This window comes from Gobio gobio, assembly GCF_949357685.1.
Source record: "Gobio gobio genome assembly, chromosome: 3".
NCBI lineage: Eukaryota > Metazoa > Chordata > Actinopteri > Cypriniformes > Gobionidae > Gobio > Gobio gobio.
In genome coordinates this window covers 27,526,965-27,553,209 of record NC_137099.1, presented here as the reverse complement: position 1 = coordinate 27,553,209, position 26,245 = coordinate 27,526,965, and the positions used below count along the sequence as shown (strand labels likewise).

Here is a 26,245-nt window from a genome sequence, read left to right as displayed (position 1 = left end):
ACATTTGGATTCATGCCAAATGAGAGAGGTATGTAAACCCATAAATTTAAGCTTTTTCTGCTTTGTATTCTGCTCTGCAATCTGGTCACCCGATTATCAGCAAATTTAACAATGTTGCATTAGTTATTCCACTGGACATAACTCTTGTTTATTTTCCCAAATCTTCACTCACGTCTCACCCATTTTAGCAAGGGATTATAAACGTTCCTTTGGTTCTCTTTTAATTAGGCCTATTACATTCTTTACTGTGGTAAAGTAGAAAAAACGCTGCAGGACGAATACTTTTTTGCTTGCACATCAAATTCTATTTAACACAGTTTATGCTTGTTATTGGACTTGGTAATGTGCGCCAAGTTTATTTATATAGCGTATTTAACACACTCTGGTGATTTTAGTTTAGTTTAGTTTCTCTGGCAATGCAAAATCAAAAATCATCAGCCCCCGCAGAAGATAAAATTCACTCTTTAGACCTATTACAACAAGTATCAGTTGCTTTGGAACATCAGAAGTAAACATGAAGATATTAGAAAAGAGATGGTCTCTTTTCTGCAAATGAGTGTTTCCCCCAAATGTGTGTTTCCCCCAGTGAGCCTACTTGCACAGACAAGTCAGGGAGGTCAGGAAGGATGAGGAGCAGGTCTTGATGGTTGTGCCTTACTGGCCCACCCGGACCTGGTTCCTGGACCTAATGCTCCTCACAACAATCCCTCCTTGGCAGATTCCCCTGAGGAAGGACCTACTTTTTCAGGAATGGGGCATCATATGGCACCATGTGTGGTTTCTGACAGGACACGGAGGACTTACATGGAGGACCAGCGGTGGTAGACACTATCACTCAAGCTAGAGCCCCCTCTACTAAGCGTGTTTATGCTTTGAAATGGAGTCTATTCATTGAGTTGTTTTTTTCCCGGTGGTAAACCGCCCGGAGATGCCTGATAAGCTCTGTGCTTTCTTTCCTGCAAGAGAGGTTAGAGCGGACCCTCCACCTTGAAGGCTGCAATTGCGTCCCATTACGTGCAGTTGATGGTAAGTCACTGGATAAGCATGGCCTGGTCATCAGCTTCCTGAGAAGTGCAAGGGGGTTAAATCCTCCTAGGCCACACCTTATACCCTCCTTGGATCGTAATTTGGTCCTCTCTGTCAGTTGTCAGTCAGTTGAGTTTAGAATCCTGTTTCTTAAGACAGCACTCTTGACCGCACTTACTTCCATTAACGATTCATGCCTTGAATACGGGCTGGCTTCGTCTCATGTGATCCTGAGGCCTACCAGGTGGTGAACTTGCAAAACGCTTGCGTTGCTGTGTCCCCTTTGTACCCTATGTGTTTACATGGACCACACGCAGAACTACGAAGCTCTGAGCAGCTCTTTGTCTGTTTTGGAGTAAGTGTCCTTTAGATCTATCGTGACAAACCAGTCTTTGGACCTGCTTTGAGTCACGATGAGCTGAATTGTAAGCATCTTGAACCTGTACATCCTCAGAGTATGTTTAAATTGATAGAGATCTTAAATGGGACGCAACCCCTTATCCTTCGGAATTCTGAAGTACTGGCTGCAAAACCTGGAGTCCCTCTCAGAAGGAGGAATGCGCTCTATCACCTCCTTTGCCAAGAGAGACTGAACAATCCTGTTCCAGCACCTGAGCCAGCCTGGGCCTACTACTGTAAATAGTCCCCTTTTGAATAGCAGAGGATGAGAACCAAACTGAATTCTGTACCCCTTTTCTATAGCTTACCATAGACCCATTGAGACAGATTTTGCAGAAGTTTCCACGCTGCCAAAATTCTACCAAGGGAATCAGTCTCTTGAGTGCATACCGAGAAATACGTTTCATGCTTTGAAGCTGATTACCGGCAGGGAACAACCTAACACATTCCCTTAGAACCCTCCTCGAGGCAGCGAGCCTCCCAGTGGCACAATGAACTGGGGCAGATGCTGAGTAAATTCGTTGCAAACTACTGTGCCTCAATTGATGCTACCTCTATGGCGGTGGGGGAAGCAGATTTTCTGAGGGCTCCGTGGAGGAGCTTTGAGATGGTGTGGAGCACTCCACTGAAACCTCTCGATGACAGTGCTGACTGCGATGCAGAAGAGGCCAGGAGGGGACTGGGGACGTCCATCAGGAAAGATTTATCTTTTTCTTTAATCCCTGACAGGTTTAGCCATAGGTGCCTCTCCGTAGCCACCAAAGATGCCATGGAGTGACCGATGGCACAGGCCATCTCCTTGGTAGCCCATAGAGACAAATCTATGGCTCAACGCAGCTCTTTAATGGTGCTGGGCCCCACCCGCTCGCCTTCATTAAGGTCCCTAAGCAGGTCAGCCTGGTATTCTGTGCAAAACTAGTGTCTAGTGGCTAGTGTCACTTCAACCCTAGGCATCATCCCATACCCATGCTCATTCAGCCACATGATCATAAAGTAGAAAACTGTGTGGCTGAAAAGACAGGACAAATATAGACTAAGTATTTAACTTGGCCACGGCATGAGTCCAAACCTCCACCACCTCGTCATAAGCAGGGAAGAGAGGTGGCAAATCCTCAAACTTTTTATTGCAACCAAAGCTTCTAACAGCAGAAGTAGTGACACAATGACTTTACCAATCTGCGATTGGCTCTTTAAGTTAGAAGGCGGGACTTATTCCGCCATATTGTACGTTGCACTTTCTCCCATTTATAATAAGAGTGTATCGCCTTTGTATATCTAAAGTCTTTAACAAATCTCTAAACAAATTTTAAAAAACTTTTAAAAACGTTAAAAAAAATCTGGGTTACAGTGAGGCACTGCTGAATAGAGCGTATCTGTAAACATTAAAATACTTGCTGATTCAAAAGTATTTAAACAGCTTTACAGCTCAAATAATATGCATGTTTCAACAGGAATAAATTATGCCTTTATAAAATAAGCTTCATATTAAATTGCATTAAATTATGTTTGCTTTTAAATCCTTAAAAAATTGGAACCATTATAATGCTTTCAAGGTAACTTTGATTTACCTTTTTAAAGAAAATAAAGGATGAGTCCAAATTATTATTATTATTATTATTTTTTGTGGTAATCAGCATAATGCCACAAATGTTGTTGATTGAGATTAATTTGTATTGAACCCAGAATATTCATTTAAGAACAAAAAAGGCAGAGTCTAATGGTCTCTTGTGATTCCAAACAATATCATCTTAAGTTCTAAGGATCAGTTCAAATCTTCAGTCCTTGCATAGCGTTTAGACTAAGCAAAGAGAAAGTTACAGCTTCAAGTGTGTCTGAGTGTTTAATAAAGGAGAATGTTTAGTGTATTGAGTAGGAGTCAAATACAGAAATAACTTTTGGAATGTTTTACATAATGAAGACAATCATTGCAGTCTCTCTGTTTTCCCTTTAGAAATATCACTGAAAATGGCCCTAAAAGCTTTTTTTTTATTGTAGACATCATATTAGCTTGGGCTGAATGCAGAGAAGCTGTTGTTTTTTCTCTCTCAGCTTGAAGTTGAGCCCATTTCACTGACGTCAAGTCGCTGTCTCTTTGCCCTGCCGTCACCATGACGACAATGGCTAACATTTTTTTCAAGTCAGGTGTTGCATTTCGAGGGTCTGTCGATTGGACTCCCTCATTTCACACTAAGCCCAGATGGAGAGAGAGAGAGAGAGACGGAAAGAGCAGTCTGCCGTCTGGGGGATGATTAGCTCTTATTGGGTAAGGGGGATTTATTTGAAAAATAAGGCAGAGACTGAAGCGCGGTGACAAAGGATAAACCACAGGGAGTTCATCATAATGTTATGTATCACTGAGTCTCTCAGTGAGAACGAGACTAAATCTACCTCTAGTCTACTTCCTGTTATGTTTTGATCATTGCAGATTTGAAAACTTACTTTAATGCTTTTGTAAAAATACCACTTTGTTTTTATATATATGTCATTGTAAATATAAATTAAGATTTTTAAGATTTATTTTGTTAGTTTTACAACAAAATCTATCTATCTATCTATCTATCTATCTATCTATCTATCTATCTATCTATCTATCTATCTATCTATCTATCTATCTATCTATCTATCTATCTATCTATCTATCTATCTATCTATCTATCTATCTATCTATCTATCTATCTATCTATCTATCTATCTATCTATCTATCTATCCAGGGTACGATTTGTAAAAAGTTTTTTATTCATGAAAATAAATCACGAACCACAGTAGGTATTTTGTGCAGCTGTTAAAGTAACATTTATAGAATAATTATGAAGTTTAATTAAATAATATCAGAATCCTTTAAAAAAGTAATACAAATTAAATAATAATTCATATATTTTTACATTTTAAATCATCAAGTAGAGCGAGATTGGTTCCATATGGATTACATAAATAATTTGAATTGGTTAATTTAAATTTCACATTTCAAGCTTTCTATAGATATAATTCTTATTGTGACTGAGGCACGTATACACTAAGTTTTGGTTCATTTTTGCGACACGCTTCAGAAACTAAACAGAGAAGGCAAAATGAGCATCCTGTTTGTATGTTTCTTTTCCTTTTGTTTTACAAAAGCATAACGATGTGTTATTATGAGTTTAAACAGATAAAAGAATAGCCTTTCGAATGATGTCTTATTCCTATCTGTATGACCACGGAGTATTTTAAGTTCTTTCCGCTGTTATGAGGAAAAAATCCAGACGCGTTAGTCGAATGATGATTTAACATGCCAGAATTAAAACATCAGAACGAGACTAAATCTACCGCTAGTCTACTTCCTGTTATGTTTTGATCATTGCAGATTTGTGAACTTACCTTAATGCTTTTGTAAAAAAATACCATTTTGTTTTTAAATATGTCATTATATATATAAATTAAGATTTTTAAGATTTCTTTTGTTTGTTTTACAACAAAATCTATCTATCTATCTATCTATCTATCTATCTATCTATCTATCTATCTATCTATCTATCTATCTATCTATCTATCTATCTATCTATCTATCTATCTATCTATCCATCCATCCATCCATCCATCCATCCATCCATCCATCCATCCATCCATCCATCCATCCATCCATCCATCCATCCATCCATCCATCCATCCATCTATCTATCTATCTATCAATTAATTAATTAATTTTAATGTATAATCAGACCTGTCTTTTTATTAGTGGTAAGAACTGACCACAGCATCTTTTCTACCATTCATCTTTGCAACCAATCTGAATCTGCCAGGTTAAAGACAATTAAAGAAACAAAGTATAATCAATACACAGGCACAGAACAAGCAAACCTTCATCTCAATCTCAGTTCCATGAATCTGCTGTGCAACCGTCTTGATGATCCCTATGACGATGTCCTGAAGGCCCTCTCTCTCAGAGTAATAGTGTAGAATAAGGTTGTTCCCTTTCTCTGCATCCGTGCAGCGGAAGGAGGGCGCGCGCATGCCGGGGTAGATGGTGCCCAGATGGTCATGCAATGCATCCAGATTCTGAAGGAGAGAAAAAGATGATCTTAATGTGGTGATGCAAAGAGCAGATTTTTGCTTAGCTGGAATAAGTGAATGCAAAAAAAAGGGAGTGAAAACATGGTAGCTTGCTGTACTAAGTTAAATGCTACTCAATATTTAAAGTATTGAAATTAAAAATTTTTTAAAAAAATGCAGCAACAATGAGAATCTCAATTAGGCTGGCAGCATCACATTCAAACACTACTAATGAGAAAGGTTCAGAATATATGATAACCTGCAATAATGAGTTTAATGAAAATTGAAATATATAAAAAAAAAATGGTGTCTCTGTTTTTTAAGTAACTCCCTAACACCATTAGCTACAGTAATGGCAAACTTTTCTCTCATTTTTATTTTGGCAATTACTATGGACACAGCCTTAGCATAGAATTTCTCACAAAATAAACCAAATAAATTACATTCTTTGAAAAACACAATCTATAATTTATATATTTAGCAAAAAGGAAGTGATGGGACATTAGGAATTATTTAAAAAGAAAATTGATGATGTTATTGTCAATTCGTATCAACTCTGACACAAAACATACCATTTCCATTGTTCAATCTAACAAAACTGACCCAGTCTATTATTATCTTTTAACTATTCTAAAAATCACCCTCACACAAAGTACAGTACATGCAATGTGTGAAATAGAGAACAGACAGTGTTGCTTGCATGACTTTCTCGACATTGCTACTGCTGATTTTGGGTGATAAAAGCAGTAGCCTCTTACTTGTAAAAATTCACGGACGTTAGAGCCCAACACTCGGAGAATGGTGTCATAGCCAGATTCCTGACAGAACTCAAAGAACATTTTCCCAAACATTTGCAAGATGCCTCCGGCATCCATTTCTATTGGAGAAGAAATCATATTTAAATCAACAAGGAAAATAAAAATTATCATCGAAAACATCAAGAAGATTTTTTACATTTAAACTAAGTAATTTTGCTACATCATATGGTATAACACCAATTAACCATGATGAGAACCTCTTTAATTAACCACTTCTGTTTTAATAACACTTAAAAATAATGTAATTAAGTAATTTAAATTTAACCAAATGAATACCTCTATCTTTCAAAAACAACAAAAAACTAAATAAAATAAAAAACTTACTTAGTACTTTGCTTGCAGCAGCCACAAGGTCATATGTTTTGGCATCTTCATAGATAATTCTGACCAGAAACTGTCCTTCTACATCAACCTGAGCCTCTCTCCTGAAAAAATAAAGAAATAAATAATAATAATAATAATAATAATAATATAAAAGATTAAGAATATCAAGCAATCACTATTACATTATCAAATAAACAAACAAAAAAACTAAATATGTTTATTTAGAATGCCTAGAATATAGAAATGTAGAATATTTCAGGTCAAAAATTGTGATTTGCTTGACCATATTACTAAATTTAGCTGGGGGGGGGGGGGGGGGGGGGTCAGCATTGATTGACCAAAAATGACCAAAGAGAGGTTCAGCCAAAATGTTGCAACATAATCAACAAAGGAAAACACTTAACACTCAACCTAAAAATAGAACTAGAAGCATCATTAATCACGTCTGGTACATTGCACTGAGAGATGCTGCTAACCTTGTGATAATACTGAACCTCGCTGAAAAAGTGCTGCAATAACTGAGTCCAACTACTTTAATGTTGCCAGAACATTGAGTGAGACTCAAGCTCACGACTTGAGTCTAAACAGGCTCTAAAACATGTTTACATTAAGCACAGCTGTGACTTGAAAAGACTGCTCTTAAAAGTCATGTCAAAGAGATGGAGGAAGTTAAAATAAGGCTGAACTGTTTGTGCAAGAGGAAAAAGTTGTACGCCTGTGACCTCACCCCACGACATGTTATGCGTGATTTCTCATGCTCTGAATTAATGAAAAAGTGCATCTGGTAGTAAAGGCTGGGCTATCACAACATCATGAGCTATTAATAAAATACATTTTATTTGGAAATACAACTACTTTTCACCTTTTTAGGTATTGAGAAAAAGTGCTGAGAATAAAATAGCAATTGCGGAAATGCTTTCAAATTTATTTTAGCTTTCAAATCTAATTTTTGCAAGTGTCACTGTCAAATCAAACATTGCTGCTCACACACACAAACACCTCTATAAGTTAGAAGTATAGCTATGTAAGAACATATATTATAGTATGTACACACACATTTTTATAATATTCAGTGAATAGAATATTCAGTGTTATAAAAAAAAAGCAAAAAAAAGAAGGTTGTCCATGATGTAATATGGAAGTCTATTTGAACTCACTTGATGTCCTCCCACACATCTGGACCATAATTTCTCAGCACCAGAAGTTCCAGTGCGTGGTTCACAAAACCATACTGTCAAAAAAGAGATAAAATATACAATTGTGAAATTCAAACATAAAATATCTTTATATGTGACTATATATATTGCAGATGAATTATTTGCTTTCTTATTGTTAAACGTTACACATTCAGCCATTTATACAAATATGTAGAGCTTTCTGTGCGTAAATCAAAACTGTGCTTCCCTGCAAAGGTTACATTTTAATACAGGTAATTATTCGCCTATAATACAGAATTACATATTTGTGTAATGCCTTTTACACAGCCGATGATACCGTAAGCTAATTTACACAGCAAATATTTACGTGAATAGTGAATAGAAAACAAACATAAGACATGCACAGCCGCATTCATATTATTGCTATATACATACCATGTTTCGATTAATTCGCCAATCCCTTTTCTGATATATTAAATCACAAAACACCAGAACTGACAAACCGTACAGCTGTTACGGTTGAAACCACCATTTCTGAAACGAGCTCATTGTTATTGACAGAGGATGTAGCCAACGGGAGCGCGGGGATGCAAAGAGTACACACAGCTGGTTCTCGCGTATTTGCATTTCGCCAGATCCCGGATTCTGGAATTATACGACGTTGAATGATTGTCTTATGAATATTAATTACGCAGCATGACGTTTGTCCTGAAAACCTACCTGATTGGTTGCGAGGTAGACGTTAGTGGGTGGGCGCTAATAAACTGGCGAATTAACGATTCCTACTGTGGTTGAAGGCCTGGCACATAAATATTAATTAGGTTACGTCTTGTACGCTCCGGGTAGGTTACCAAGCAACGCCAGCATGACCTTATTAATATTCATCGATCAAGTGCAACGCTCTCGGGAGTTACTTAGAAAGATCGTAAGATTGTAATTGATCTAAATAATGAAAAATTGTATTAAGAATTTTTATATATATATATATATATATATATATATATATATATATATATATATATATATATATATTTTAAAGACGTTGGAATTTTCATAATCTGGTTGATAGTCATCATATAAAATTGCAAGATATAGGGTGAATTCAGGTTGATTGGACAAACTACTGAACTACTTTTTCTCTAATTTATCAATCTTGGATTAAAATTCAAAATGCTAGCAAATGCAAATCATTGTTTGGGGTTTTATAGTAGGCCTGTTCTGATTCCTCATTATAAAATGCTCCAATTGTAATTCTTATAAATTATGTTTATTTCAACAGTTTTTTAATATGTGTGTGTATAATAGTGATGAATGTAGAGGATCAAAATGAAATTCAAAAATGATGGTAGGCACAGACAGGATTAGGCTACTACTGCATTTCTGTGTTGTACTTTTGATATATCACCACATTAATTTTAATAAAGCATAGACTTTAGGCAATACCCCACATGACCCCTGTTCTGTTCAAAAATGTTAAGACAATGTTAAGAGACCACATAATTTAGGATAATGCAACACTGTTATCTTTTATGTGGTCTCCCTTTCACTCGTTTCATAGAAAGAGCAGGTCGCATTGAAACATCACCAACAAACCAAACCTTCAGTAAAGCATGTTTATTACAGATCTATTACAATACAAAAAAAGTCACAATGTATAGTTTAAGTATGATTGTGGTCGGGCTCTGCTGAGGTGATGCTTTACTGTGTGCTTTTCTTCGCCTTTTCTGTGTACTATAATGACGTGCTCTATTCAGATTATTAAATCGATAAGCTATATGTTGTCCTTAAAGACTAAATGATTCACTATGTTGACTCAATAACATTTAAAGAGACAGTCAATCATTATAGATACAAATGTGGATGATATTCTCTGCTTTTTAGATTTTTTGGTATACAGTTAGGAAGTCAAAATAAACAAATGACTTTATTAAAACAAAAATGTTCAGCCGATCAAAAACACAGGACTCATACTTAACACCACTGTGAAGAAAAGCACAGTGCTCAGTGAAACCCTTCTAATGAGTGTTATTTGATAGCTTTTTGGCAACATTCAACAGTTGGATGATACTCTGGCTCAACTAAAAAGATACACAGAGTGACAGGTAGTATTAACCCACTGTTTCCATTCATTTTCTGAGAGATTTTGTGTTTTCATCCAGTGGGCTGAGTTTCCTCTGTAGCACAGCCTCTGGAAGCAGCACTTGTCTTTTGATCGCGAGCCTGGAGGAAGTAACAAACTCCAGGGATGTCAGCAGGGAAGTTGGGCGGAAGATCCTCTCTTCTCCGGGGGATGAGAGTGAACTCTGGACAATCTTTTAACAATCTAAAATGAGAGAGAAGTAACAAATTGTCCTAAAGCCCACTTGCAGGTACACAGTAAAACTGTAAATCAGCTGTAACAGAGTGGAATTTTGGCTCAGCCTGAAATGATTTAATAAAAACGATCTTCTGTGTTATTCTTTCTTAAACATAAAAAAACACAGAACCATTTGGTGGAATGTTCCTGGTCTTCGTTTATGTAAAACTAAGATAACACTTTACAATAAGGTTGTATTAGTTAACATTAGTTAAAGCATTCGTTAACATGAACTAACGGCACCTCTGTTCAGCATTAGTTAACCTTTGTTAACATTAGTTAATAAAAATACAGCTGTTCATGGTTTGGTCATGCTAGTTCACAGTGCATTAACTAATGTTAACAAGATTTTAATAATGCATTAGTAAATGTTGAAATTAACATTAACAAATATTAATAAATGCTTTATAAGTGCAGTTCATTATTAGTTCATGTTAACTAATGTAGTTAACAAATGTTAGCTAACAAACCTTATTGTAAAGTGTTACCAAAACAAGTAAAGTTGCTGACACTTCATTGTACAATAAATAACTAGCTGTTAAGCTCATTTATGTGTAAAAATATTTAACTCCCACTCAAAGGTTGAATATTTGTGTATGACTGAAAACTACAAGAGAATTAGAAACATGCTGATTCAAATAATAATAATAAAAACATTTAGTCAAACAGACGCCCATAAGTTATGTACAAGAGAAAAAACAAGCAGGAAAGTTGTCTCTGTTTATACCTGTATGTGGTGGGACTGACGTTAATCTTTCTTGGCAGGCTACAGGACTCAAACTTGTTGGCTAATGTGACGTTATTGCCAAAAAGGCAGTAGCGGGGCATTTTAACACCAACCACACCTGCCAAAACCGAGCCAGAGTGGATCCCGATACGCATCTGAGAATAAAGCATACAGTCCGTTAAAAAATTTGAATTGTTTTGCTTTACATCTTTCTTCTCAAAACTTTTTTTAAATTCTTTATTTCAAACCATGTGTAATATTACTATTTCTGAGTCAATTTTAATCTCCTGATGTCTATTGTTTGCCAATTCATCCCAATCTTCACATCAAACGTCACATTTTTAAGATAAAAATATCATATTTTTGTATCTAAAGCAGCAGTATTCATATTCTAATTCCAATTTTGATAATTTATTCTGGGTTATATATTAACCGTATAAATAATTTGAACGTACCAATTTTTGAGCCTAAAATTGGATTCATTAAATGTGACCTTTCAAAAATTATTTTCCCTTGTAGTGGGAGTGTGTTTGCACAAAAATGTACAAGCACTCTGTGTAAATGAGTCACACGTCGATGTTAAATTGAGAATTTCTTATTTTACTAACGAACAAAAAACAAACAGTTGCGTTATTTTTTGTTTAATATCAGCAGTCTAGTAAAGGTTTGCATGACAAATGAGAGACATTTAAATAAATGAATAAAAGACAAAAATAAGTATATGAAACATTTGACTCATTTCATATTCATGCTATAACGGTACTCATAATTTGGAAAAACCTGATGAAACACTGACCTTGATGATCTCCCCCATGGGAGTCATGACCTCATCCGACAATTCCATCATCTTCAGAGCCATGAGAGCAATCTGGACAGCATGGGTCGGACACTCTTTGTGTAATCCTCCAGCTACACAGTACGCATCACCAATGGTTTCCACCTTGAACGCACAAATGAGGACATATGAAAGGTTATGAGAGCAGAGTGCTAAATATTTCATAACACAGCTCTGGGTATATTCAAGGTTCATGGCTGCCATAACATTCTGAATTGCCTCTCTTGTGACATCCATGTGTTAGCTAAAATCAATTAACAGAACCGTTGTGATAATTGATACATTATATTATATTATTGTGTAATTATTATAAGATCATATATTTTATCATCATTTTAATTATTAAAAGCTCACCAGTGCATTCCTAACCATGCACCAGATTAGGAGTTCATGCAATCAGAAGATTCAGTGTTGAAAGTAAGCTATTTTGAAACAAGCTATAACAAACTAACTTTACGTTAACAAAATGGTACAGTTTTGACAGCTTGAGAGACATTAATTCCCTGTTATTGCACATTCAGTATGGAGATGTTTGAGACACACATCATGAACCAGCTGAGATATGTTGGGAGAAGACAAGAGGAGAATCTATTTTAGGATATAGCTGTCTCTAAGAATGTAAGCAAAGCCTGACACTAAGCTAAACTTTACCTCCACTGTCTTTTACAAGAAATTCATCTCTACTGCATGTGTATGGGAAATTCTGCTAGAGATTACATTAGCTAACCTCCCAGCAGTTTATGAGCGTGCATGTCACAAATTGTGAAAAATGAAAAAGATTTCGGGTGAATGATTGTCTCAAAATCCCAAAGGCACCAAGATAAAGTTAAAGGAACATATTTTGCAATCTGAGAAGAAGAAGAAAAAACAGCCCCCTTTTTTGCTTGTTTGAAGCTAAAGGACCAAAAAAGGTTGTGATACACTATGCCAAAAACGACTATTCATCCAAAAAGAATTTAACATATATCAATAGTGAAATGTTCTAGTTTATTTGGACCTAGGTACTTTATCTCACCTTATACACATCCAGCTCACCGCAGTGGTGATCAAACCTAGTGTAGAGCTCACTGAGCATGTTTACCACCTGCATGGGTGTACAACGTGAGCAGGTCGCAGTGAAGCCCACAATATCTGAGAACAGCACGGTGACATGATCAAACTTTTTCGCCTGCACAGGAAGTCCCTGCCACAAACGCTGAGCGACGTTCCCTGGGAATATCGTGAAGAGCAGCTCTACCGTTCGCCTTTTTTCTTCTTCCAGGGCCTGGTGTGCCTGTTCCAGGGCAGCTTTGGCTTTGCCCAGGCGTTTTTTTAGTCCATCTTGGGCCTTGGTCTGCTCCCCAACCAGAACAACATCGCGTAGTGCATTGTGGATGGGAATGTCAGAGAGGTAGAGGCCCCGGCCTGTCAACTCCTCCAGCTTATCCACACACGGTGAACCGAGGAAGAGGATAGCGCTCATTTCTGACATGAAGATCATCTGTCCCTTCAGGTCCATATGCTACAATGAGAGGGTTGGGAGGATGGGAATTAATTCAGAGTTTTGGACCAGTTTGCTGTAAATGTTACCATATATATATATATACAGTATATATGAAGAGACTTCATAGGTCATATTAATTGTGAATTTGTATGAATGTCATACAATCACATTCATATAATTTCATACAATCTGTGTGGTTATGGATGGACCTTTATTTTTTCAACAAAAAAAAGGTATATTTTCGAATAAAACAAATTGTAATAATTAATACGAATTCACCACGAATTTTCAAAAATGTTGCAAAAATAGTTATCTTCAGATAAGGTTGAATATAATGTAATTTATCTAGCTCAAAGGCATTTGATTTGCATATAGTTTACACATTGTAACATCCTGACCCTAACATCTGCTTATGTTTATAGTTCTGTTTAAATAATTTTCTTGCTGACTGATTTGTATTTATCTTATTTCAGCAAAATCGTATAGTGTACACTGTCTGGAAATATTCAAGTTTTATAGTGTATACCCAAAAGATCTGACCTACAGTAGTGTCCAAAAAACGTCTCGGTTACGTATGTAACCCTCGTTCCCTGAGGAGGGAACGGAGACGTACGTCAGTGACTAACGAATGGGGGTTTCGCTTAGAAGCCAATCATCTTCGAGAATTTAACAGCGCCCAATGGCGTGCCAATGCCATGGGCATGCGGAATTTGCATGCGTAACTCCGCCCCACCGTGTGGGTATATAAGGAAGTATGCTGGCAACATCGCATTATGTATCTGCTGCGGAGCCAAGATCTGAACTCCGCGTTCCAGCAGCACAGCTGACGTGGCTGAGGAACGTACGTCTCCGTTCCCTCCTCAGGGAACGAGGGTTACATACGTAACCGAGACGTTCCCTTTCGTTCAGTCACTACGACGTACGTTAGTGACTAACGAATGGGGGTTCCAATATAACCGCGCCACTCAGCTGTCGTCCAGTGCCCTGCGTAAGTGTGAGATCCTGCCACTTAAGGCCGTAGGACTCCCACTTATCACAGGATTACCAAGGTACACTGGGAAGCATATCCCAGTGAGGGAATGCCAAAGATGCCTACCCGTGGGGACGACTTAGAGAGTACACATATGACCCGCTGTGGGCTGCATATGGGAAACTCTAGGGTACCAGCCGAAGGTGGATTTTTAACCCTAGGGGTGGCAGGGGCTTGCCAAGGGAAAGACACCTGCTCACTGAGGAGGCTTACGGTGGAAATACTCGTGTGGGGGTCGCCGGAGGGAACCATGCACACGGGGCACCTGACGACAGTGCTGGAGGAACTCAGGGCTCTCGGGGAGCTCACCTGAGGAGAATATCGCACGTATCCAGTCCATGGAGTGGAGTGGCGAGCAAGCGAAGACACCTAGAGCCTGGTCCATTACCGGCCCCTCGGGGGGGCGAGTACATAGTCGGACACTGGCTCCACTCGGAGATTGTAGAATCTGGCGAATGTGTTGGGTGTCGCCCAGCCTGCAGCTCTGCAGATGTCTGTTAGCGAGGCGCCATGCGCTAGCGCCCAAGAGGAGGCCACACTCCGGGTGGAGTGTGCCCTCACACCAAGGGGACATGGTCGACCTTGCTGCTGGTAAGCCAAAACAATGGTGTCCACTATCCAGTGAGACAACCTCTGCTTTGAGAGAGCTCTTCCCTTCCGCTCTCCACCATAACAGACAAAGAGCTGGTCCGAGGTCCTGAAACACTGCGTCATGTCTACGTAAGCACGGAGGGCGCGTACTGGACAGAGCAATGCCAAGGCTGGGTCTGCCTCCTCCAAAGGCAGCGCTTGCAGGTTCACTACCTGATCTCTGAAGGGAGTGGTAGGAACCTTGGGCACATATCCAGGCCGGGGTCTCAAGGTCACGTGAGAGTTAGCCGGCCCGAACTCAAGGCACGCTTCGTCAACTGAAAAAGCCTGCAGGTCCCCGACCCTCTTAAGAGAGGCCAATGCGGTCAGCAGAGCCGTCTTCATCGACAGGAACTTAATATCAACCGACCGCAAAGGCTCAAAGGGAGGCCTCTGCAGAGCACTTAGGACTACTGAGAGGTCCCAAGAGGGAACGAGAGGAGAGCGAGGAGGATTCAGTCTCCTCGCCCCCCTCAGGAACCTGATGATCAGGTCGTGCTGACTTACCTTTTTGTCTCCCAAGAGGTCGTGATGGGCAGATATTGCAGCCACATACACTTTCAGGGTGGAGGGAGACAGCCTTCGCTCCAGCCCCTCTTGGAGAAACTCAAGCACGGACCCAATCGGGCAATTCCAGGGGTCTTCTTGGCGGGAAGAGCACCAGGTGACGAAGAGGTTCCACTTCAACGCATAGAGGTGTCGTGTAGACTCTGCCCTAGCGGAAGTGATGGTGGTGGCCACCGTAGGTGGCAGGCCACTCAAACCTGCCGCGTCCCGTCCAGAAGCCACACGTGGAGCTTGCAGAGCGCTGGACGCGGGTGCCATAGGGTGCCCCGTCTCTGAGAGAGGAGGTCCGGTCTCAGAGGGATAGGCCAGGGAGGGGCTGTCGCAAGGAGTAGCAGTTCTGAGAACCAGGTCTGGCCGTGCCAATACGGGGCGACCAACATGACCTGCTCCTTGTCCTCCCTGATCTTGCACAATACCCGTGCGAGAAGGCTCACCGGGGGAAACGCAAATAAGCGTAGGCCCAGGGGCCAGCTGTGCGCCAGTGCATCCGTGCCGAGCGTGCCCTCGGTCAGGGAATAGTACAGGCTGCAGTGGGAAGAGTCTTGGGAGGCAAACAGATCTACCTGTGCGTCGCCGAACTGTTCCCAAATCAGCTGGACCGTCTGGGGATGGAGTCTCCATTCTCCAGGAAGTGGCTGAATCCGTGAGAGCTCGTCGGCTGCACGGTTCAGGTCTCCCGGGATGTGGATAGCACGAAGGGACCTCAGGTGCTTCTGACTCCATAAAACGAGATGGCGGGCGAGTTGAGACATACGGCGGGAGCGTAGACCGCCCTGGTGGTTTATGTACGCTACTGTGGCCGTGTTGTCTGTCCGGACAAGTACGTGTTGACCCCTCAGCAACGCTCGGAAGCGGTGCAGGGTGAACCGTACTGCCAGCAACTCGAGGCAATTGACATGCAGAAGGCGCTGGGGTCCTGTCCAGGAGCCTGCGGCTGCTTGTCCATTGCACATGGCACCCCAGCCCGTGGAGGAGGCATCCGTTGATACAACAACATGCCTGGAAACTCGTTCTAAGGACACGCCGGTGCGTAGAAAACTGAGGTTCGACCACGGAGTGAGTGTCTGCAAGCAGGCCCGGGTTATTTGGACCCGGAGCGTGCCAGACCGCCATGCCCATCTCGGGACTCGATCGCGAAGCCAGTGCTGAAGCGGTCTCATATGTAGCAATCCGAGCGGCGTTACCGCGGCTGCAGATGCCATATGCCCCAGGAGCCTCTGAAAATGTTTCAGTGGAACCGCACTCTTGCTCTCGATTTGACGGAGGCAAGTCAGCAGAGACTGCGCGCGCTCGCTCGTAAGCTGCGCGCACATGGCGACCGAGTCGATCTCCATACCGAGAAAAGAGATCCTCTGCACGGGGCAGAGTCTGCTCTTCTCCCAGTTGACCCGAAGGCCCAGACAGGCTAAGTGGTGGAGAACCAGATCTCTGTGTCCGCAACCCTACTCTCGAGAGTGACTCATTATGAGCCAGTCGTCGAGGAATCAGGATGCGAACCCCGTGCTGCCGGAGGGGCGCAGGGGCTGCCTCGACAATCTTCGTAAAGACGCGAGGGGACAGAGATAGCCCGAATGGGAGGACCGCGTACTGACATGCCCGCCCCTCGAAAGCAAACCGTAGGGACGGTCTGTGTAGAGGTAGGAGACATGGAAGTAGGCGTCCTTCAGGTCGATCGCTGTAAACCAATCGACCGGACAAACGCATTCGAAAAGGCGTTTCACTGTCAACATCTTGAACGGAAGCCTGTGTAGGTAACGGTTCAAGATGCGCAGGTCCAGGATTGGTCTTAACCCACCGGTCTTTTTGGGTACAATGAAGTAGGGGCTGTAGAACCCGGACTTCATCTCGGCTGGAGGGACAGGCTCGATCGCACCCTTCGCCAGTAGGGTGGCAACCTCCGCTCGCATGACAGGGGCATTAGAACCGACCATAGTAAGCAGACTCCCCGGAAGCAGGGAGGAGCCTGCGTGAACTGAATCGCGTAGCCGCGCCTGATTTTCTTCGCGACCCAGCGGGACAGCCCTGGAATCTGAAGCCAGGCTCCCAGGAACTGCACCAGCGGGGTCATTCGGACTACAGACGTACCCGGAGTGGGGCAGCGATGCAGCGTTACCGACCCGGACAAGGGAGGCTGTTGGGCGTCCCGGTGTGGGGGTGCGGTTAACGGCTGCGTCCTGACAGAGGAGACCAGGGAAGGATGCGCGTTCCACTGGGGTCTGCTCTGCCAGGAGGCTGGCGACAGAGAGGGATGCGAGTGGCGGGACCGGGGGAAGGAGAGGCCCTGCTACCATCCCCTGGGAAGAACTGGAACCCATCTCTGAGTTGTCCACCTCCAGCCTGGCGTTTAACCAGGCTGGGGAGCGGACTGGGCGTCATCCTCAACCACCTCCACGGCGCGGCCCAGGTGAAGGCTGCTGCTGGGGCCGGGCGGGAGGAGGGAGCTGACTGAGCCGACGGCTGGGTGCAGCAGCTGGCCGCCGGGGCAGTACGTGTTACAGCCTCAGTCTGCTCTGGGGCGGCCGAGAACCGTTGGGCGCAGTTCTCAGCCGCGCCACCGAAGAGGCCAGCCTGGGATATGGGTGAGTTGAGGAGGCGGGCCCGCTCAACGTCCTCCACATCACCAGGTAAGGCCAGGTGTTCTCCCGGACCACAGCTGTGGACATCGCCCGACCCAGGGAGCGTGTGGCCACCTTCACCGCCCGGGGGCGGGATCAGTTGCGGCACGCAGCTCATTGAAGAGCCCTGGGTCGGCTCCACCCTTGTGCATGTGCAAAGGGGCGGCGGCCTGCCCGTAGCTCTGCAGGACCACGCCACCGAAGTAGACGAGCCCACAGGCTTTGGGAGGGTGCTTAGGACAGCCACACCACGCCACATAAAGCCCTCTGTGGACACCGTAGTGCGCAACAGAGATTTCAACCCCAGTGTACCCTAGGCCGTGGCCCCATCAAGGGCAGAGAAGGCGGAGGAGGTCACCAAACGGTCGCGGGAAGCACGGGGACTTTCGGGACCGCGTGATCTCCTCATGCACCTCAGGAGCGAAAGGTATTGGGGGCGGGGCCCAACAGCTGTCGGGTGCCATCCCCAAAAACCAATCGCGCAACCACGAGCACTCGCGACTGGGCGGAGTTCCACACCAGCGCGAGACCCGCGGCTGCCCGAGATAACATGGCTGTCAACTTTAGGTCGGATCAGGCAGTGCTGACACACCCGGAGGCGGAGCACAACCTAATCGTCATCCCCAAAGGACTACAGCCCACCTTGGGATGCGGCGATCGACATCTCACTGCTATCTGGAGCGTGAACGAAACGAACGAGGCGTCAGAGACGGGCCGCTGTTTCAGTCCAACACTCGCGGGTTTAAGCAATGTGCGAGAGGGGGCGTGGCCCGAGGAATGATCGTCTGGGTTCTTAATACCACGGCACCGCCCTCAGGTCACCCTGGCCACCAGCCAAAGTACCACCTCTCTCGGAGACGGTAGATTGGGGTGTGGCAGAGGGGACTCTCTCTCCTCACGGAGATCACTGAGTCTCGACCGCGACATCGCGATGGTCACATTCCCGCAGTGGGAACATGACGCATCCACAAACACTGCCCGAACGTGCTGAAGCCCAAACACATCGAGCAGTGAATGTGCCCATAGACAGCAACGGAGATCGATCGCACCCGGAAGTGCACGGGCGAACCGTCTTGAAAAAGACGTGCCACGCGCAAGCTCTTTTTGTGAGAGGAAAGCTCTGCAGAGTGCCGAAGCACCCAGGGAAACACACACACAGCTGTTGCAGATCACTGCACAGATCAGCAGGCAGGCAGCATGAGATCGCTGGATCGCGCCGTCACAACAACACCCTGGAGAACCGCTGGTCTAGAAGACTGAAGAGAAGACTTCAGAATTCAGGCTTGTAGGAGTGAAGAGATGCTCTTGGCTCCAAAGTAGAAACATAATGCGATGTTGCCAGCGTACTTCCTTATATACCCACACGGTGGGGTGGAGTTACGCATGCAAATTCCGCATGCCCATGGCATTGGCACGCCATTGGGCGCTGTTAAATTCTCGAAGATGATTGGCTTCTAAGCGAAACCCCCATTCGTTAGTCACTAACGTACGTCGTAGTGACTGAACGAAAGGGAACTATGTTGGATGTCAGAGGGGATATTTGTTTTTTTGACCCTACAAGTTCAATTAAACAATCAAAACATGAGGAAAATATTTTAGATTTTGAAAAAATGTATTTTAAACATGAAGGAAAAACAAAACACTAAACTTGGTGAATGTATTTATCTGACAAAATTATTTGGCAAAAAAAGGCAAACTACAGCTACAGGTTGAAAAAAAAAATGGAAAAGTACTGACTACAGCATAATCATTTATTAATATTTAATTGGTTCTCTCTTGTTTTGGCATGTGTTCATAATTTATTTGTATGGCCGCCTAGCCAAAAATGATGTCTGCACAATTTGTCATGTAACATTGTGTTATCACTAAAACAATTAACTCACAATTAACTGTAAGCACAATTAAGCAGAATGCTTAAAAAAATTCAATAATATTTAAATAAAGGGTGAAAATTAACATTTTCAAAGGCTGGACATCACGTTTGGCAACTACTGTATATGAATATTGAGTTTTTGAAAAGACCCAAAGCATAATATAACTGATATTTAGTCTGTGTAAATACAATGAATATGCCATTCAGGGCTCTTAGGGGGGACAAATATCAAAAATCCACAAGATTATCAAGGGGTAAAGCTTGTATGAACCCTACCTGATATAGATAATTATAACTAATAAAGGAAAGCACATAAGACTAAACATTAGCCTATATGAATCATTTGGATGCAAAACTCCTTATAATGTCCCTGTACCATCAATGTATATCATGTGTACTGCTTGTTTCTTAAAGATATTAGGTTGCTGTGCAATTCTTTTCATGTAATCAGGTAGATCTCATTAATTGTGGCTTTGAGGGGCCTTCCACGTCTTGACATTTGGCGCCATGTTTATTTCATCATTGTACAGGACTTTATTGCATTGCCCTTATTATACGGATCATCTGCAACCTAAGAAACAGAGATTTGCCAATAAAAAATGTTCCCTCAACCACATCATAAAAACAAATTTCAAACCAGCACTAAGATAAACCTATGAGTAAAAATCCTCCTAATTACTTTGCACTGATTAGTTGAATCATTTTGCTCTTGTTAATAGTCTAATCAACATGAAACCCAAAGCAATCTTTGATTCCTCTTTCTCTTTGATGTTGGTGTGATAAAATGACACATAGACCTTTAAAAGTTCACATTGTGAATGCACACTTGCATACATTGCATTCAAAGTTGCAAACATAGATGTTTTTCCACACTCTGTTCAGCTTGTTTTAGCTAAGCAATAACCTTGACGTTTTAGAAATTCCCAGGTAAGCAGTTTCACACATAACTGGTGGCCCATTGTTAGCATCAGCATTTCGATATATAGGATGCAAGAGGGAGAAATTGGAAAACAAAAAGTACCTTTCCAGGGCTGTCAGCAGAGCTTGCGCCATGATGTTTCACCCGTAGCACAAACTGGGTGTTAAGCATGGTCAAAATATCCTGGAAGCTGGCTCGTATCTCAGGTGACACAATGGCAAAGTGCTCATTGAAAACAGGTCTCCTTTGACCATCTCTGCATCGCCCGAGCCTCCTCCTCAGACCATCTCCAATCTGCATCAGGACCATTTCCTGATCCAGGAGAATGTGGAAAGGAAAAGTTGAGTAGAGCAGTGAGAGGGGAATGTCTCCAGACGAGTGTGTCCTCATGGGGCTTGGTGTGAGGCTCCTGCCATCTCTCACTACCACTGAGTACAGCAGATGGGGCTGATGATTGGCCTGTAGCGCACCACTGTCTTTACCCCCAACATCCATTCTGACCTCCACCCGTGTGCAATAGAGAAAACACGCTGCTGCCTGGATGATACCCGAAAAGAAGAGCTCAGTGGTGGGGAGGGGGTTAAAGTAATAGACAATCAGGAGTCCTGGATCTTTGTCTAGGCAGAGGATGGAGGCTTGGTGGATGTATCGCTGTACCTCAGGGGTGGGTGGTGTGCTTTGCTTTAAGAGAACGTTGAAGCTGTTGAGAAAATCATGGAGAGCTCCCCCCACCACTCTGAGAATATGACCATCCTCCTCATAACAGTCCCGAAACACCTCCAGACCCAGGGAAATCTTTAGCGCATCCATGGGGATACCTTGGATTTAATGTGAAAAATACAACTAATAAAAAAATTAATTGATACAAATGAATATATAAACATTTTAATGCTTCTTCTTACCTGTTTTAAGAGAGTAGTTTTTCATGACATCGGATAATTGTTCAGCATTGTCCAGTGCCTGAGATATATCAGAACTGCATGCTACAGGGCTTTGGACACATATTAAAACATTTAGCCAATAAATTAATATGTAGAAAGGAACAAGGAGAACACAATTAGAACACCTTTGAACTTAAGGCTGAAATGGTAATATAATAATATTATATTATATTATATTATAAAATTAATATAATAATTCACATTGACAACATTATAGACCATATCATCTGAAATATTGTATGTAATATAAATATAAAACAATGTGGAAAAACACTGATGAAATACAATTATTACATATTGTCATAAGAATGAAAACAATACTCAAACGATCTCTACAACAGTAATGGTCGACAAAATATCAAAATTGAAAATAGTATAAAAGGACAATATAATAATTAATGGTCAACATTAACAGATGTAATGCAACATATTAGAATGAAGAAAAAACATCTTACCAACTCATGTCTATCTGCTGTTTCATAACTCTGAACAATGCATTTCGTAATTTCTCGATCTAAAAGAAAAAAATAATATTTTATATTACATAGCATATCGTGTGTGCATTTAATATTGCAATTATTAACAGTTGTTTGTCTGCCACATTTCTCTTAATTACAATATTTCCTTTTGCGCGCTTGCAAAAACAACGCAGCAATCAAACAGATTTTGCATTGCAATGTATAAGAATCTGCTGCAAAATATCATCAGGTGAATTAAACATGAATTTACCTCCGGGCACACCAGCTTTCGGATGCTCTCGCCCAGTGAATGCAGATTAACTTTGCTCCGGCTTATTTTGCGTCTGGGCAGAATGTTTGTGATATTGCCCTGCACCTCTCTGGATACTGGCACAACATTCACCGCATTGCTTTCCTCAAAGTCCGCAGGTTCCTCGTTTCCCACGACCATAGAAAAGGGGCATTCACCCGAAATCTTAAGATCCTTCAGTTTAGCGCAAAACATTCTTTGCGTAATAGTCCTCACCAACATGCAACAAAAATATCTACATTGTGAATATCCGACGGAGACCATGCATACCCATCCGAGTCCAGGATAGAAGCATCCTAATAGGTGATGGAAAAATCTCAGCCCAGCTAGAAAATATAATTTGCCCGCACGCACACGTCTTACCCAGGACAAGCTATTTCAAACTTATCAGCAGCAATTCCGCCTGCATACAATATTCATAGTAAATTACAGTGGCAAATGATAAACCAAGGATCATTAAGTATGGCCAATCACAAGCACTAGTGGGACCTCCAGCTAGCCAATGGATGCACTGGCATGCAAAGCTCCTTAAAGATGTATTATGCTCGTCTGGAGATGTGTGATGTTTTTCTGGAGATGCTGTGTACCGTGGCATGCGCATCATCCAATGGATTGGCTGGTGATTTTAGAGGATTGCCGTTCTGAGTGTTAGCTCGATCCTCAGCTCATTATATGGTTCCGTCGACGTCTAGCAAATATTTAAATGGCACATAGTCTAACCCTACTACTCTAGTCGTTGGATTCTTATGCAAAATAATGTTTTAGTTCATTCGCTCTCAACATCTCGCACTTTGATATATCTCAGCAACGAACAATTTAGCGTTTGCCCACCCAGATGTCTGTTCAGTTTCTCGCCAACATAAATTGGCATGTTACTCATTACAGTCGCAGAGATGTTATGCAAGTGTCTCAAGGCAATGCATTCTTCCATGGGTCCCTTTTAGCCTACTTAACTGACATCCAGGAATTGTCAGGCTAATGAGGATCATCGAGTTCACGAGATCATAGATTCCAGTTGAATGAGCCTATAAAAACAACTAACAAATATGTCTTTAACCACAAAAACCCCCACTAAATATTTGTATTCTATTTTATTCTAAAATAAGAGCAGATATTTCACACTCTTATTTGGTGACAACGACTCGTTTTCGATGTAGCCGTGGTCTTGAAGATTGCATTAAGGTCCTGCATTAAGTCAGACATAGAGAGAGGTGAGGAGAATCCATAGTGCAAAACAGATCAATAGCATATATACAGATCAATGAAAACTCAGTATTCAAAAAAAATGTTTCTTCACTGGATTTTGATAAAACACAATAATCAATGACATGTTCTTGAAATAATGTATTTTGAGATGGAAGGGACCAGGAGAACAACCACATCATGGTTGCCTTGCATGGCTGATAATGGTCATGTTAAAATGTCTCAAATACTTTTATTTAATTTATACTTTATTGTTTACAAGGAAAATTAATTTATAAAATGATATCTCTTTAATATCTAATTGCTTCTAAACATCTGTGTAATTAAATGGGAAGACAATGCTACTTTTGCTAGATTTATGCTTTTTTTCCTCCTGAGACAAAGAACCTAATCTCAGATATGTCTGGTCAAAAGAGAACACAAAAGTGTCACATACTGTTCTTAGAAATCTTAAAGAATTCTGCAAGTCTGAGATTTCTTAGTTAACATTTCTCATCAAATGATTCCAATATTCGTAAATAATGCTGTTGTTTCTAACTGTATTTATTTAATGTAAGTTTGAGCCAAACCTGGTATTTAAATGTAAATATATTTAAAAAAAATACCTAAGAATGTAGGCTTTCATTTGCATCTCAATGTTATGTTATGTTGAAAAGTATTTAACAAGTAATGACATCCATTCTCCCCTATTGTTCTTATCAGTAGCTGAACACATAATCAAATAAGACAAAATACTTTATTTAATAAACAAACAGGCACTGGGATATGTGAATATTTATTTTGAATGAGGGGAGTTACAGTTTCTGTGGAAATCTGCAGAGTTTTCTGTGAAGTTCTGTGGGCCACAGAATCTTTGAGGACATGCAACAATAACATTTTAACATTACATAATATATTTTATCTTCTTCAAATTACCCAACTTTTTGGGTAAACTAAACATTTGCTCTTAGTATTTAGGAATCAACTAAAAAATATTGAACAGTGATATGCATAGTATGCATTCTTTTCCCATTTAGTGCATTTCAATCTTCAAATTAAGGAGAAAACGTCTCGGTTACGTATGGTAACCCTCGTTCCCTGAAGGAGGGAACGGAGACATACGTCGGACGTACCGACGAATTGGGATCACTTCTGGGAGCCCCTATCAGCTTCGAGCTATCTAGAACCGGCCAATGGACAATTGGCGTGCGAGATTTGCATCTCGCGCCCCGCCCCGCGCCGCGGGTATAAACAGGAAGCGAGAGCGAATGCACGCTGTTTTTCACTGAGGAGCCACACGTAATGGCTCAACCTGCAGTGATGGTACAGCAACTGTGGCGACGGGACGATTCGTCGACCGAAAATGCCTGCAGGTCCCCTACCCTCTTGATGGAGGCCAACGCAGTCAGGAGTATTGTCTTTAACGACAGAACTTTCAACTCAGCTGACTGCAGAGGCTCAAAAGGTTCTCTCTGTAGTGCAGTTAGCACCAGAGTTAAGTCCCAAGAGGGTATGGAGGGAGGACGAGGTGGATTTATTCTCCTCGCTCCCCTAAGGAACCTGACGATCAGATCGTGCTTACCTAGAGATTTTCCATCTACAAGCTCATGATTAGCGGCGATAGCGGCGACATAGACCTTGAGGGTGGAGGGAGACAGCCTTCGCTCCAGCCCATCCTGTAGAAAGGTAAGCACAGATGCGATCGAACATCTTCGGGGGTCTTCTCGGCGAGAAGAGCACCAATCGACGAACAGGTTCCACTTCAACGCATAGAGGCGCCTCGTAGAGGGGGCTCTAGCGGAAGTGATGGTGTCAACTACCGCTTGCGGTAGGTCACCAAGAACCTCCGTGTCCCATCCAGGGACCAGACATGGAGTTTCCAGAGGTCTGGACGCGGGTGCCATAGGGTGCCCCGTCTCTGAGTCAGGAGGTCCTGCCTCAGAGGAATGGGCCAGGGAGGTGCTGTCGCAAGGAGCACTAGTTCCGGGAAACAAGTCCGGTTGGGCCAATACGGAGCGACCAACAGGACCTGCTCCTCGTCCTCCCTGACTTTGCACAGTGTCTGCGCAAGAAGGCTCACTGGGGGAAACGCATACTTGCGTTCTTCCCAGGGGCCAGCTGTGGGCCAGGGCATCCGACCCGAGGTTCCCCTGGGTCAAGGAATAAAACCACTGACAGTGGGTCGTCTCTGGGGAGGCAAACAGGTCTACCTGTGTGGCCCCGAAACACCTCCAGATTAGCTGGACCGCCTGGGGATGGAGTCGCCATTCTCCCGGAAGTACCTGCTGACGTGACAGCTCGTCGGCCGCACGATTGAGCAGGCCCGGAATGTGAACAGCACGAAGCGACCTCAGATGCTTCTGACTCCATAAGAGGAGATGGCGGGCGAGTTGCGACATGCGACGGGAGCGTAGACCACCCTGTTTGTTGATGTAAGCTACGGCCGCAGTGTTGTCCGTCCGGACCAGAACGTGCTTGCCTCTGAGCGGCACTTTGAAGCGGCTGAGTGCAAGACGAACTGCTAACAACTCGAGGCAATTGATATGCCATTGCAGCTGAGGCCCCGTC

General features: G+C 42.4%; 2 protein-coding genes across 2 annotated transcripts in view; both read right to left on the bottom strand.

Annotated features, from left to right (window-relative positions):
* gucy1b1 (guanylate cyclase 1 soluble subunit beta 1) overlaps window positions 1-8,381 on the bottom strand; it is a 38,640-nt gene extending 30,259 nt beyond the window's left edge. The window contains exons 1-5 of the mRNA XM_079812935.1: window positions 8,187-8,381; window positions 7,752-7,825; window positions 6,595-6,695; window positions 6,211-6,329; window positions 5,261-5,458 (exon numbers count right to left, since the gene is read on the bottom strand). Coding sequence (XP_079669061.1) covers window positions 5,261-5,458; window positions 6,211-6,329; window positions 6,595-6,695; window positions 7,752-7,825; window positions 8,187-8,189 — 495 coding nt within the window. The 5' untranslated portion in view covers window positions 8,190-8,381. The remainder of the gene's footprint in view (window positions 1-5,260; window positions 5,459-6,210; window positions 6,330-6,594; window positions 6,696-7,751; window positions 7,826-8,186) is intronic.
* A 971-nt stretch (window positions 8,382-9,352) lies between these two features.
* gucy1a1 (guanylate cyclase 1 soluble subunit alpha 1) lies at window positions 9,353-22,909 on the bottom strand. Its single transcript, XM_079813652.1, has 8 exons — window positions 22,457-22,909; window positions 22,183-22,241; window positions 21,689-21,777; window positions 20,889-21,604; window positions 12,685-13,170; window positions 11,631-11,774; window positions 10,835-10,989; window positions 9,353-10,074 (listed from the first exon to the last, which is right to left on the bottom strand). Exons 1-8 carry the CDS (start codon window positions 22,757-22,759, stop codon window positions 9,903-9,905), a joined length of 2,124 nt encoding a protein of 707 aa, XP_079669778.1. The 5' UTR covers window positions 22,760-22,909; the 3' UTR covers window positions 9,353-9,902.
* Between the last annotated feature and the right edge of the window lie 3,336 nt (window positions 22,910-26,245).